The 15,968-nt window shown below is 38.7% G+C and overlaps 1 protein-coding gene across 1 annotated transcript in view; it reads left to right on the forward strand.

Annotated features, from left to right (window-relative positions):
• Window positions 1-13,699, forward strand: part of LOC131688832 (plexin-B) — a 695,949-nt gene extending 682,250 nt beyond the window's left edge. The window contains exon 14 of the mRNA XM_058973381.1: window positions 13,130-13,699. Within this exon, the coding sequence (XP_058829364.1) occupies window positions 13,130-13,146 (17 nt within the window). The 3' untranslated portion in view covers window positions 13,147-13,699. The remainder of the gene's footprint in view (window positions 1-13,129) is intronic.
• Window positions 13,700-15,968: the final 2,269 nt, after the last annotated feature.

Genomic DNA, 15,968 nt, shown 5'->3' on the forward strand with positions numbered 1-15,968 from the left:
TAATTGATCGTTGCTAGGATTCACGCTGTATGGATATGTTGTTATAGTGTATGTGCAAAATGTGTTTTCACCTAAGCAACGCCACCGAGAGCGAAAGAAACCGACTACAAAGTGAAGTGGAGTTGATTCACTGAATGCGAGCCGGTTACTTTTGTTGGTGGTGGCGATATTTTCACCCGCCGCCACTGAATACTTTGGGCTGACTCTACTGACGGCCACGAGTAAAGGAGAGAAGAAAAATAAACGCGTCAATAAACGAACTTTATTGGGAAACGGTTAGATGTGGAATGACATGGAATAAATTGAGGGAGTATCACGAGAACCATGACATCACGTGTGTCGCTTTTGAAGCGAATTTGTAGTTTGAATCTGGTCGACGGACGTTCTGAAGGACCGAAATTGGAACTCACCGATCGCTCCGCACGTCTCTGCCATTCGTCTTCGACTTGGAAGGTGCGGATGCAAATGTTGTTGACACGCCATGACTATTGGTTCGCAGTTGAGGATCTAAAGCCGGATCCAGTAACCTCGGCTTGGAAGAAGGCAAACCAGAAGGCACTGGCAACGATCGTATTATTTATAGAGGATAGCCAGATGAATTTGGTGAAGGGCGTAACGTCAGCACAGGATGCTTGGAACAAATTGAGGGAGTATCACAAGAAGGCTACCATGACATCACGTGTGTCGCTTTTGAAGCGAATTTGCAGTTTGAATCTGGTCGACGGACGTTCTGAAGGACCGGGAATGGAAAAACATCTTTTTGAGTTGGAAGAGCTTTTCGATCGCCTGGAGTGTGCGGGGCAAGAGTTGGATTCATCCTTGAAAATTGCTATGGTTCTACGGAGTCTCCCAGACTCTTGCGGAAAAATCAAATCTACCGGATGTCGGAGTGAAGAACGATTATGTTCGGAGTCAGGAGGAGCTGTTAATGAGGAATGTAACAAAGACCACAGAAGATACGATGTCACACACGGAAACATCAGAACGTGATGAAGAGTATTTTGACTGCGAGGACGACAATTTCGATTATTGGATGGAGTCTAACAAGTGTTACGGATACAGTTTGCAGAAAAACCAAGCTGACTACGCGGCAAAGATAACTGTTTGCTACAATTGGACGTTTCATGGTACGGTCGATGAGATTCCTAGTCTACTGAAGTAGGATGAAAACATCGAGGAGGAGTGTTGGTGGGGGCGATATTTTCACCCGCCGCCACTGAATACTTTGGGCTGACTCTACTGACGGCCACGAGTAAAGGAGAGCAGAAAAACTAACAAGCACAGTGATGCAAGTAATTTATTCCATGTCATTCCACATCTAACCGTTTCCCAATAAAGTTCGTTTATTGACGCGTTTATTTTTCTTCTGCCGTAGCGCAAGTCCTTAGCTCGGTTTCTTTCCGGTTTGGACATTCCGCTGTGTAACCTGTTCCTCCGGTTTCCCAACAACTTTAAGCAGGACAACCGACGTATTTTAATATGGGAAGTTTTGTTAAGATTTTTGGGATTTAATGGCCTGAGGCATTATAATGTAGTTCATATGCACCACAGTGGCGGTAAATGTGAATAAGTCAGTGTCCAGAAAGCCCATTTGCAACATGAGATAAAAATGTGCTATAAAACGTCAGGAACATTATCACGGACAGAGTGATTCGCAAAATTTTATAACACATTTACGTTATAAGATGTAGAACTTTGATACAACTTCGTTATCGGGTCTTATGTTGTGTTGGTTCTTCTTGCAAACGCATTGACCTGGCACGTTATTACATGCTCGATTTTTTGTAACAATGGGAATGAGGACGTAATGTGATTCATTGCCAAAATATTGTGAAAAGTATTCATCAACTTTAGCTTAAGTGAACCGGCCGTAAACCGCCAATGTTTCGGACGGCTCGCTATCGGCAATAGTGGTAACTGGGAGAGTTCTCACAAATATCATTTTACACACTTCCAGCGATGCGACCGTGCCCAAAACTCTCATTCTATATTAATGAATAGATTTCATAGTTGGAAATATCGCTCTTCCGATAACTTGCTGTAGTGAAACATTATTTCAAACCGTTTTCACAAATAGGATCATTAAGCTCATTCGTAACCGAACGTGTACCGAGAAACAAGTGCTTTTTGTTCTCTCCGGTGTGGTTTAGTTTTTTCGGTAGTACGAAGGTGCTTGCTGTGGCAGAGACTGCAGTAAAGCATTACTAATAAACAGTCCCGCGAGTGATAATTATTACCTGCGATATCGGTGAAGGTAGTGCAGTGAAGTGCGTTACTAAACAGTTTTCTTACCTGAAAGACGGCTTTGTTTAGACGAGCTATATCAGCTCTCTACTGTGTGAAGGTCACGCGGGTGACGGATAAAACAAACGAAGGATCAATTCACCTACCAGCTCGTCAGGAACCAACTGGTGAAGTGTTTCGTTTTTTACTTTTCTTATCGATTTTTTTCTTTTTTATTGTTTTTGATTTTTTATTTTGATTTAAATTAAACAGTGCGGTCGAGCGTGTTGCTCCCGCAACAAAATGGAACAAACAGAAGGATCACCCTCCGAAGACGAATATTATGGGGAAGAAGAACGTATATCTGATACTGAGACAGATAATGTTATGGTCGATCCACTTCCCCCACTTTCCCCCAATGTCTCACAGCCCCCCCGAGTCAAGGTTTACCAGGATGGATCCGCTGGTCCTTGGGTGGTATACTTTCGGCCCAAAAATAAACCGTTAAACAGCATAACTGTTGCACGGGAGCTGACAAAACGTTACTCGGCCGTAACCGAGATTAAAAAGGTTCAGTCAGATAAACTGCGCGTAGTCGTTACTGACTTGAAACAGGGCAATGATATCGTTAGCAATAGCCTCTTTACGCTGGAGTATCGCGTCTACATCCCCTCTCGTGATGTGGAGATCGACGGTGTGGTAAGTGATGCGGGTCTAACTGTCGATGATCTGATGAATGATGGGGCTGGCCGCTTTAAGGACCCTAACCTTCAATCAGTTAAGATTTTGGAGTGCAAGCAATTGCACTCAAAGTCCATCGAAGATGGGAATTACTATCCATCAGACTCGTTTCGCGTAACCTTCGCCGGATCTGCACTTCCGAGCTACGTTGAAGTGGGAGGAGCTCGTCTACCTGTGCGCCTGTTTGTACCGCGGGTCATGAATTGTTCCAATTGCAAGCAGCTAGGTCACACGGCCACCTACTGTAGCAACAAGCAACGGTGCGGTAAATGTGGGAAACGCCATGCGGATGATACTTGCAGTAGGCCCGCTGAGAAGCGTGTTTACTGTGGGGAGAATCCGCATGCACTTTTGACATGCCCAACGTACAAACTTCGCGCGGATAAACTGAAGCGATCCGCCAAAGATCGCTCCAGACGCTCTTACGCAGAAATGCTTAAAAGAGCTGTTCCACTTATCTCCGAAAACCCATTCGCTCTCTTGCCAACTGACGATAACGCCTCTAACGACCCTTGCGAGGGGCATTCTTTGGCTCCGCTTGGAAACTCTAGGAAAAGACCTAATCAAAACTCACCTGAACTTCCTCGTAAGGGTCCTAGGTTGTCTCAAACAAGGGCACAAAATAAAAATAATTCATCAACTGGAAGTGCTGGTACAAATCCGAAGATAATACCTCCTGGTTTTGGGAAATTGAGATACAACCAGGAGTTCCCAGCACTCCCCGAGGCACCAAAAATCCCAAGTGCTCCAATTTTACAGTCAGAAACTCAACCTAAAACGGGATTCCTTAAATTTTCAGACATTGTGGACTGGATATTCACAGCTTTCAACATTACCGATCCTCTGAAAAGCTTGCTGGTTGCTATTCTACCAACAGTAAGAACATTTTTAAAACAGTTGACTGAACAATGGCCCCTCCTTCCAGCCATCGTATCCTTCGATGGCTAACTTATTAGACGGAATCAGGGATCTGATCACTGATTACAGTGGAACTGCATAAGTCTTATCCCCAAAATTGATTCATTAAAACACTTGCTAAATTACAATCATTGTGATGCATTTTCCCTATGTGAAACATAACTAACTTCTAATATAAACCTCAACTTCCACGATTTCAACATTATCCGCTTGGATCGAGAAGACTCATATGGAGGGGTACTTTTAGGGATCAAGAAGTGTTACTCCTTCAATCGAATCAACCTCCCTTCGACGCCAGGCATTGAAGTTGTCGCTTGTCAAACAACAATCAAAGGCAATGATCTTTGCATTGCTTCTATTTACATTCCTCCTAGGGCCATGATGGGATATCGAAGATTCTCCAACGTGATTGAACACCTTCCCTCGCCCCGCCTGCTTCTTGGAGACTTTAACTCTCACGGTACGGGGTGGGGCTGTCTATACGACGATAATCGATCTTCGACAATTCAAGACCTTTGTGACAGTTTCAATATGACAATTTTGAACTCAGGGGAAATGACACGGATTCCTAGACCACCTGCGCAAGCAAGTGCACTGGACATATCTTTATGCTCGACATCACTACGGTTAGATTGCAAGTGGAAGGTAATATCTGATCCCCACGGTAGTGACCACTTACCAATTGTAATTGCAATCACCACTGGTTCAAGACCATCGGCACCAATCAATGTTCCCTATGACCTCACACGAAACATTGATTGGAAGAGCTACGCTTCTGAGATATCCAAAACTATCGATTCAACACAGGTACCTCTCCCGGAGGAAGAATATAAGTTTTTGTCCAACTCGATTCTCGATACCGCGATTCAAACTCAGACGAAACGAGTACCCGACGTGAACACCCAAAAACGTTCTCCCAACCCGTGGTGGGACAAAGAGTGCTCAGACGTGTACGCGGAGAAAGATGCCGCGTATAAAACCTTCCGGAACGACGGGTTAGTTGCTAGTTGCCGAGTGTACGCGATATTAGAAAAGCGAATGAAAAATTTAATGAAAGCTAAGAAACGCAGTTACTGGCGCCGGTTTGTCGACGGGTTAACAAGAGAAACATGGATGAGCACTCTATGGGGCACGGCCCGACGTATGCGAAACCGAAACAGTACTAACGAGAGCGTGGAATATTCAAACCGTTGGATATTCGATTTCGCCAAGAAGGTTTGTCCGGATTCCGCCTCGGCACAGAAAATCTATCGCGCCGCGTCGCCTTACAATACCGCTAACGAAACACCGTTTACGATGGTGGAGTTCTCACTTGCTCTCTTATCATGTAACAATAAAGCTCCGGGGCCAGATAGAATCAAATTCAACTTGTTGAAGAATCTGCCAGACTCTGCCAAAAGACGCTTGTTGAATTTATTTAATAGGTTTCTTGAGGGTAACATTATCCCACATGACTGGAGACAGGTGAGGGTCATCGCCATCCAAAAACCAGGAAAACCAGTCTCCGACCACAATTCGTATCGTCCGATTGCAATGCTGTCCTGTATCCGGAAGTTTTTCGAAAAAATGGTCTTGTTTCGCCTCGATAATTGGGTCGAAACAAATGGCTTACTGTCAGATACACAATTTGGCTTCCGCAAAGGCAAAGGGACGAACGATTGCCTTGCGTTGCTCTCATCAGAAATTCAAATGGCATATGCTAACAAAGAGCAGATGACATCAGTATTCTTGGATATTAAGGGGGCTTTCGATTCAGTTTCGATCAACATTCTTTATGAGAAGTTGCACCAGTATGGTCTTTCGCCAATTTTATATAACTTTTTGCTAAACCTGTTGTCTGAAAAACAAATGCATTTCTCGCATGGCGATTTATCGACATCACGATTTAGCTACATGGGCCTTCCCCAGGGCTCATGTCTAAGCCCTCTCCTCTACAATTTTTACGTGAATGACATTGACGAATGTCTTGTCAATTCCTGCACGCTAAGGCAGCTTGCAGATGACGGTGTGGTCTCTATTACAGGTCCTAAAGCCGTCGACTTGCAAGGACCACTGCAAGATACCTTGGACAATTTGTCTGCTTGGGCTCTCCAGCGGGGTATCGAGTTCTCCACGGAGAAAACTGAGCTAGTCGTATTTTCTAGAAAGCGTGAACCAGCGCAACTACAGCTTCAATTAATGGATCAAACTATTGCTCAGGCTTCAACATTCAAATATCTCGGGGTATGGTTCGACTCTAAAGGTACCTGGGAATGTCACATTAGGTATCTGAAACAGAAGTGCCAACAAAGGATCAACTTTTTCCGTACAATAACTGGAACATGGTGGGGTGCCCATCCAGGAGACCTAATCAGGCTGTACCAAACAACGATATTATCAGTGTTGGAGTACGGATGTTTCTGCTTTCGCTCCGCTGCGAACATACACTTCATCAAACTAGAGCGAATCCAGTATCGTTGCTCGCATATTGCCTTGGGTTGCATGCACTCGACCCATACGATAAGTCTCGAAGTGCTGGCGGGCGTTCTTCCGCTGAAAAATCGATTCTGGGACCTCTCATATCGATTGCTCATTCGATGCGATATTCCGAACCCATTGGTGATTACAAATTGCGAAAGGCTTGTCGAGCTTAATTCTCAGACCCGATTCATGTCCTTGTACTTCGATTACATGGCACAGAACATCAATTCATCTACATATAACGTCAACCGTGCTCATCTCTTAGATACTTCTGATCCAACTGTATTTTTCGATACATCCATGAAGGAAGAGATTTGTGGAATTCCGGATCATATTCGCCCACAAGTGGTCCCAAATATTTTCTATAACAAATACCATCAAATCGACTGCGCCAAAATGTTCTACACTGACGGATCAATTCTCGACGGGTCCACAGGCTTCGGTATCTTCAACGAAAATCTTGCTGCCTCATTCAAACTCAATGATCCTGCTTCAATTTACGTCGCAGAATTAGCTGCCATTCAGTATACTCTCGGGATCATTGACACCCTGCCCTCAGACCATTACTTCATCGTTTCGGATAGTCTCAGCTCCATTGAGGCCATCCGTGCGGCGAAGCCTGGAAAGCACTCACCGTATTTACTGGGGAAAATACGGGAATATCTGAGTGCTTTATCTGAAAAATCTTGCCAGATTACCTTGGTTTGGGTCCCGTCACATTGTTCTATTGCGGGCAATGAAAAGACGGACTCTTTAACCAAGCTGGGCGCATTAGAAGGCGACACTTACGAAAGACCAATTTGCTTCAACGAATTTTTCAGTATCTCTCGTCAGAGGATACACCCCTATATTTTTCTTATCTATATCTTTTTGAAAACTATTGATGTTCAAGTTTAATACATTTTCCCCTCTCTCATTCACAGTAGAATCTCACCAACCTATCCCTGTATCCAGTGATGGCATTTCACTCTAGTGATGCACTGGCGCGTAAGTGTGATGCCTACACAGAGGATACAATGATCACACACCACAGAAAAAAGCAGAACGCTCTTTCTTTCGGAGCTGTATAGACCGATTTCAAGTGTGCGCTGGTGTTGAGGTAGTTGGGTGCGAGATAACCGTGCTCTCTTGCTCTTTAAATTCTCTGTGGCGCGCTCAGATAAAGTCACCACCGCGCGCGCCCCAGTGTCGCTGTGGTGTATTCATTGGCGTGGTTTCACTGGAGTGTGATCTTTGGTTTGTTTTCGTCTTACAAGCGGCATTGCGAATGAGATTGATTTGATTTGCACAGGTTGTTGCCTTGTGTTGTGTGGATGGTGGTGGTTTATTTCAAGCTTATATTATTTTCTACTGAAGATTTCATACTAGTTGCTTGGTAAATCGAACGAGTTTATAAAATATTGTTACACTACCTACAAAACTAAAAGTACTCGGTCCTCGGAGCAAATTGGGAAAACTTTTTACGTATCATCGTTTAGAGAGTTTTATAATGACCAGAGGCACCTGATATGCAAACTCGTGTTATAAGTATTAATAGTTAATAGGGATTCTGCGCGTCAATTAGCGAAATGAATTGGCTCAGTTTCGGGGTCAGGAAAAAAGGCCACTAGTGTTCACGCTTATTTTAAATGAACAATGAATCTTGTGTTCCATAAAAGGATGTTATAAATGGGTCAGCAGCAACAATGTTTATTATACGTATTCTAGATTTTTGCGTCAGTTAGTATTTTAGACCGTAATTATAATGCACGGATTCATTGCACGTAATATCAACAGCAAAACAAAATATTAGGTATCTGGTAGTATCTGTCGGAATCTCTGTCAATCTCTATGAAATTTTCAAGTAACAAGTAAGGTGTTTCCTCAAGTTTAAACAAGCGATTTTTGTGTGATAAATTATTCCTCATTATAACTTTCTTGAATGAGGTGTTTTATCAAAAAGGTAGTGTTGGGAAAATATCAAAATATCAATGTTCACAACAGAATCTTTTCATCGCCGATTTTCTAATAAAAAGTTCACTGATGTAAAATATCGCTACGGAAAAAATCGTCAGTGAACTTCAAGAGTGCCGATGTTTGGGAACATTATTCGGCTCAAGCAAATATCGGAAGAAGAAAATCATCGCTGGCGAACTTTTATATCAACCAAAATATAGAAAAAAGTTCGCCTTATGAAAACATCTTGCACGATCTTCGAACAGGGGATTTCCGAGGGATTTTCAAAGATTCCAAAAACCTGTAGATTAACATGATATAAAAAACTACGTTCTATAATATTACGGCGATAGCTCAATAGGATAAAGCGTCAGGCTACTTTAGTGTCAACGAAGCTTTCTTCAGAAGCCATCGTATAAAAAAAAATTCATCAATCGACAGAATTAAAATGGGAAAGAACTAAAATGGTGCTTGAATGGTATGTTGTCAAAATATATATATGGAAAAAGCAAATTCTGGTATGGTGGCCGGTTCTTAACAACCCGTTGTTTATATGACCAAGTATGAAAGTTATATATAGTTGAGCTAATGTATCTATAGTTGCATGTCCCATAGGAGCCGTAATTAGCAATGGCAATATTAATGGTAGTGGTAATGGTACAAGAAGTTTCACATACATAAATTGGTTAATAAACAATCTTAACATTTTTTTATCATTTTTGGGATTAAATGGTTTCGTTTAATATATTGACATCGCCCATAGAACTTTTCATCGATTTTTTAGCAGAATTTTCACTTAAATATTCTAGTTCTTTGCACACATACCAAAGATACGTTGAACGATTTCCCATATTTGCAATTAAAATTCAAGGGCAGTTCATAAGCCACGTAGAACAACTTTCAACATTTTGCTTTTATTGCACTATATTATTAGTCTAACTAATGCTATCGTTGTAATGCAGTACAAGTGTAGATTTTCAAAAAATTTATATTAGAATTAGAACGAATTATTTTTTTGTATCGCTACCTCGCTCGAGAATAGCCAAAAAAGCGTAAAATATCTGGCTTTTACTGACCCAAGCATGACTAAAATGCGACTCACAGCTTAAGTGCGGAACTATTAAACTATTATGTATTTACTTTTTTAGCATTACTAGAGCATTCGAAATTGATAAATTTTGAGAAGAAAATGGAATATGTTGAGGATAATTAGTATTGTCTGATATAATATTACTAAATATCCATAAAAACTTATTTCATCAGGAATCAAATCCTATATTTCTGTTTATCAGAAAATTTTAATCACCTAATTGGACTAAGAATAAAAATCACGGTAGTGTACTCGATTCGAGGTGTATGCATGAATACTTACAGGTGAATTGATTAATATATGTATAGAATACGAAGTTTACGTTAATTTTTGGGATAAACGTAGATCGTATTCCTTTTTCGGATCGAAATGAAAACAAAAGCACATCCTCACGTCACGAAATCAACTATAGGTTCAAGGTTTACACAAGAAGATTTTTATTCGGTGAGGTCATAAACATTCTCTGATACATAAACTTAATATTTTATGTTTTACAAATTATAAAATCACGGTAAACAGATAAACGTTCTTTGGAACAATTTAGTATGTACTGAAAAGACGGTGGATTTGCCATTTTGAACTTATTTGCTATACTCGTACCCGAACATGTTAGGTTTCAATTTTAATTCTCTCTCTTATTATTCCATCGCATGGAAATTCGAGAGAAAACCAGCTAATTTATTTAAATGATGGCACAGAAGAAAAATGCCGTCAAAAGATTCCAGAACTAATTATTGAGGGGTTACACCACTATAGAGCACGAAAAATAGGCATATTTCGGGAATTTATCTTGACGCAATAATGAGATGAATCGAGATCTTGTTTAACTTTCCGGCAGTGCACGCTTCTCTGAAAATCTAGCGAACCCGTCTTAAAGCATCAGCGGCTGCTCGTTCAGTGGGCCATAAGCGCGACTTCCAGAGGGTTAATGAGATATATAACATTACGTTATTACAAAAAAATGATTTATTCGAGTAATTTCGTCACAAGATGGCGGTTGTGCAGCACTTTCCCGTCGGGGAGTTTTTTTTTGGAAGGGGTCCACGGCCGGAGCTCTATGTCCCGTAATTTTTGATCCAGAGTCAAAAACCAAAGCTTTTTAAACTTCTTAGAACGACAACAAGCAGCATACGTAAGATTTTTTCTATGTCTTGATTTTTCGCGAAATGGCACATTTTTTAGTCGAAAAACGCTAAAAATGTGTTAAAAATCGACACAAAATTTGCATATTAAAAAATTATGCAATGAAAAAATTAAATCCCACGTACATCGCTGGAGAAAGTAATCTTGAACATGCTGTAAAAATTTTAGGCTGATCAAAAATCATTTGTTCGAGTTACATTTCCGGCCAGATCAAAAAAAAATATTTCGAGAAAAACACGGTTAACGTTTTCAGTATACTCGAGGTATACATAAGAGGCGTTGCGAAAAAATTTGAATATTTATTTATTGTTTTCGCGATTCATTTTTTGGAATATCATTTTCAGCATCCTAAAGCACCAGTAAACAAAATTCAACTAATAAATAAAAATTAAATGTTTTAAAAAATCTACAGTGCTGTAACCCCTTGAAAGCACTGTACCGGTCAAATAGAAGCGCTTCTAAATTGGCACGTCATTATTTTTAAAAACGCGCTACAAAAAAAAACAAGTAACAATGTGAATTCTCGTGAACGTTATCTTGTTTTATGTGGACTTTATCTCGAAAAAGTTGGACATCGGATAAGCCTCTTCTCGCGTGAGTGAGAGAGAATTACAATGCCTGCGTATGATAATAATCGAAAACGTGTGTAATACCAGCACATTACTTGTAATGGATCACTTTACTTTTTGGCGTCGCCAAATTCGCAATCAAAATAAGTTAACTTACCATTGAGTTATTCAGTCGAACAAATAATAGGCCGTTCCTAATGTGAATGTAATAATCCCGTCTTACATCTGTTACACGATTAATCTGATACTACAGATCATTATAAAACTTTGTTTATACCAGCCGATACATTGATACGTAAAACGTTTTCCTTGTTTGCCCCTAGGCTCGAATACTTCAGGTTTCCCACGATAGTGTAACAACACTCTATAAACTCGCAAGCTTTACCAAGCAACTATGAAATCTTCAGTAGAAAATCATATAAGCTTGAAATAAGCCACCGCCATCCACACAACACAACGCAACAACCTGTGCAAATTAAATCAATCTCACTCGCAATGCCGCTTGTAAGACGAAAACAAACCAAAGATCACACGCCAGTGAATACACGCCAGTGAAACCACGCCAGTGAATACACCACAGCGACTCTGGGGCGCGCGCTGTGGCGAATTTATCTGAGCGCGCCACAGAGAATTTCAAGAGCTCTTCTCCACACTCTAGCTCGTTCCAGTGTTGGGTGTATGAAAATTTACCTCTGCAATCAACGTGCGCTTACACATATCAAACACGGTGGTGTATATGAACGAAAGAGAAGCGCTCTCGTTTTGCTTGCCAGAGTGTGGGGAGTAATTTCAATTTCTCTTTACTGCACAGAGGATAGGGACATCACTGCCTGTATCTACAATATGGCATTGCTTCACGAGTCTTCGGTGCATACCCTTCTTGATAACCGTCTATCAAGAACATCATGATATACCTCACATGCAGATGATATAGAGTGCCAATAATTATCCGAAATATCGACCCTCCCCTCGCTCCTGCGATTACAGGCTGGAAACTACAATACTACAACAAAGTGTACATATCCGCCACAATGATCAATCAGCAAACGACGATGTCAATTACACAATATGTATCTCACTTCCTACCCTTTTTCCTTTACTTACGTAAGAGGGGAGCAAGCCGCCCCTAAATACGGCTTTCCCTTCCCCCACTAACATGTGACATGTAATAAAAAAAAATGAATTATCAACCTCGTTAAGCTACAGCATTTGAGCCTAAATAAACGTATTTAAGATAGGATCATTAAAAAGGTTAAATATATTAATGATCGAAACTACTAATAATTATAATTATTATAATCAAAAACGTTTTTTCTGCAAATCAAATAAACAATCTGTCAAAAAATCGGCGTATTTACAACAAAGAAAAGCAAAGAATACTTGATTATCAGCGCGTTTTCCGTTTGACATTTCGCTCTCAATTGAGCGACCGAAAATAAAAGTCGCAAGGACAGAACATGCTTCGTAAAACCCGTTTCAAATATATTAGTATATAAAAACCGGATATAAACTTGAAGCATGAAAATCGGACTGGGACTTTCCTCTGCAAGAGTCGGATAAAAAACCTTTATATAAAAACCGGAAGAAAATATGTCCGATTCTTACAACGAAGTTTTTTTTAGCCAACTTTTAATCTTGAACATCACGATATACGGATGCTCCTGCGAATCATTTATTTATTTTTAACCGGTTTTTATACTGGAGGCCCATTCTCACCGAGTTTTGCGGGTGAGCATTTTTAAGCGATTCTTATGCTGAAGAATCTCCGTCCGATTTTTACGCTTGAAGTTTATTTCCGATTTTTATATTCAAATGAATTTGGAATGGGTTTTACGAAGCATATTCCTTGCGACTTTTATTTTCAGTCGCTCAATTAGTAATTTTAAATAATTTTCTAAAAAAAGTTTGCCATTTTAGGTTTATAACTGATTCGTTCTAGAATACCATGTTGTTTGACGGAAAAATGTAGAAAAAACGAAATTTCCGAAATCACTTATATAAAATCCATGTAAAAGTAGATGCCAACTAACTTTAAATTCTTCTTTTTCAGGACAAAACTATTTATAATGCTAAACCATTTTCAACGGAACTTGCAGCGAATGATCTACCGAATTTGAATACAAATGGATTCCAGCTCAGGAATTTGATATCGTTGGCGTCGTCGTTGTACAAAATGTCGATGACAATCTACACCGAGCAAAGCTGTTTATAGAATGGATTACGTTAACGTTGATAATTTTTTATGTACTCCTATGCCTCTGTTTATCGCAAAGGAGTACAGCAATCATTCGCTAACTAAGCAAACGCGCAGCTAACAAGTTTAATAATTAATTGAAGTCATCTAATGCATGTTGATCGATTTATTGAACGCCATCTAACGTTGGAACAATGGAGGACACTTATAGGTCGATTTTGAAACATCATTTTTTAGGCGGTGAAATTAACTCGTTAATTGGGCTGGTGTCTGAAGCGTTAAATATGATTTTTAATAGATTGATGCTGCCATGCTGCTTCAAGTAAAACTCTAAATTGTCGGACGTCGTCAAAATAATGCAGACCGACCGAACAGAGAAGCTTAATTTGGTTTTTAATAAATATCATTTAAAATTGGTCAACTTAAGTTGGTAAACTGTGTTTCTAGTTTCTGCGACTTTCCCCCGAAAATCGTTCGCCAGCAGAAACTAAAATACCGAACTTTTTTCCAGATATGATCATACTCCAGAAAACCATTCCCTCAAAAGTTTCAATTTATTGAAAACCATTTCCCAGGTTATCCTCAATCTCAGGAAAGCGATACCCATAATGAAGAAATATCCAGCTATTCATTCTCCAGGAATAACCATTTCCCAAAAATTAAAATATTTTAACGGAAAATCGTTCAGGAACAGGTTTTGCCGAATTAGAGCTATTGATGAAACGATATCGTGAAGTGACGTGTCATTTTCCTGGGATGTGAGTAAATTTTCTTTTATATTTGTTGTCTCTTTACTTGCTTTTTATCGCGACACTTTTATGATACACGGTAAAAAAACTTTACCCATTTTATGTATTCAAATTGCCCATTTTCGGAAGTTATTCGAACTGTCAAAAAATGGGTATTTTTTTGTTTCTAACAATGAGTACTTTTTATCCATTTCACAACTACTCGATGAGGTAATGTCAATGGGTATATTGATCTTGATAATGGGTGAAAAATCCTTAATCCTTAATTATCGCCCTGCATCGGAGTCCGTGGCGGAAACGGAACATTTCGGCAATGCTCTGAAAACAACGTCTGTTTAGACTACTGAGGATGTTGAAAATATGCGCCAGTTCGGCATTTTTAGAGCAGCCAAAAGATCCAGCCATCAAAAATATATCCAGTTGGCGGCTTTATTTTGTTAAGTAGTTTTAGAATAGGATTTCTATCTAGATTCCCATACTTTTATAAGGAAACGATAATGTGAAATGAATGTTATTTTGTTTTTTTTTAATTCAGAAATAATTCTATTGACAGTATTTTTCATTCTGGCGCGAATTTCATGAATGGGTATTTTTTACGCGTTTTGTTGTAACCGTTCTGCGAAAAATAATGGGTGAAACATACCCTGGTTGACGTACAAGGTCTGTACCCATTTAATGGGTTATTCCACTTTTATTGAAAATGAGTAGTTTTTTAAGCATTAATGGGTACTTGATTTTATCAGTGTATGTCTTATTGCAGAAATGGCATATACTCCGCCTTCGAGGGGAAAATCTGAACTGTCGTCAGTCGTTGGAAGCGGTGGATCACAAACAAACCTGTGATCATCTCATATGCCGCGTTTACTTGAACATAGGGTTTGGTTCTTTCTTTCAAACATGAGCAGTTCCAAATAGCCCTCGAACGCAAACTTAATATTTACTTGTTAATTCAAATATGCCTTTTTTCAAACATGAGCATTCCTTTGAATATGTATGTCAAATAGCCTTCGCAGACAAACTTGGGATTTACTTATTTTCCCGGTTTACTTAAGTATAGGAAATGATTCTTTCCTAGTTTTTATCACTACCAGTTATGCATCCAACAATGTATCTAAAGTGTGTAGAGTATTTTGAAATAAAATTGTGAAAAAATATTGTTCAATTGTGGTATTATTATACGGAAATTGAATGAGTATAGTGCTTATAATAGCATGTCAATCCCATGTAGATACGGAATCTCATAGAACATGGGACTGACTTGCGATTATGAACAGTATACTGCATTGCCACGTTTTTCTTAAGTGTCTTCTCACCGAATTAACCTCATTATCACCCACTGTCCAACACTGCCTTTTACCGGGGTAAGCTCTTAAGCTCTTAATATATATATATATATATATATATATATATATATATATATATATATATATATATATATATATATATATATATATATATATATATATATATATATATATATATATATATATATATATATATATATATATATATATATATATATATATATATATATATATATATATATATATATATATATATATATATATATATATATATATATATATATATATATATATATATATATATATATATATATATATATATATATATATATATATATATATATATATATATATATATATATATATATATATATATATATATATATATATATATATATATATGTTGTATATATATATATATATATATATATATATATATATATATATATATATATATATATATATATATATATATATATATATATATATATATATATATATATATATATATATATATATATAGAGAATCAAAGCACCCACAGGTGTCCCGCAAGGCAGTCATCTGGGCCCGCTTATTTTTATTCTGTTTATTAACGATATCTGTAGTCGGATCAAGTCTGGGAAATTGCTGTACGCGGACGA

Source organism: Topomyia yanbarensis, chromosome 3 (assembly GCF_030247195.1).
Source record: "Topomyia yanbarensis strain Yona2022 chromosome 3, ASM3024719v1, whole genome shotgun sequence".
Classification (NCBI taxonomy): Eukaryota; Metazoa; Arthropoda; class Insecta; order Diptera; family Culicidae; genus Topomyia; species Topomyia yanbarensis.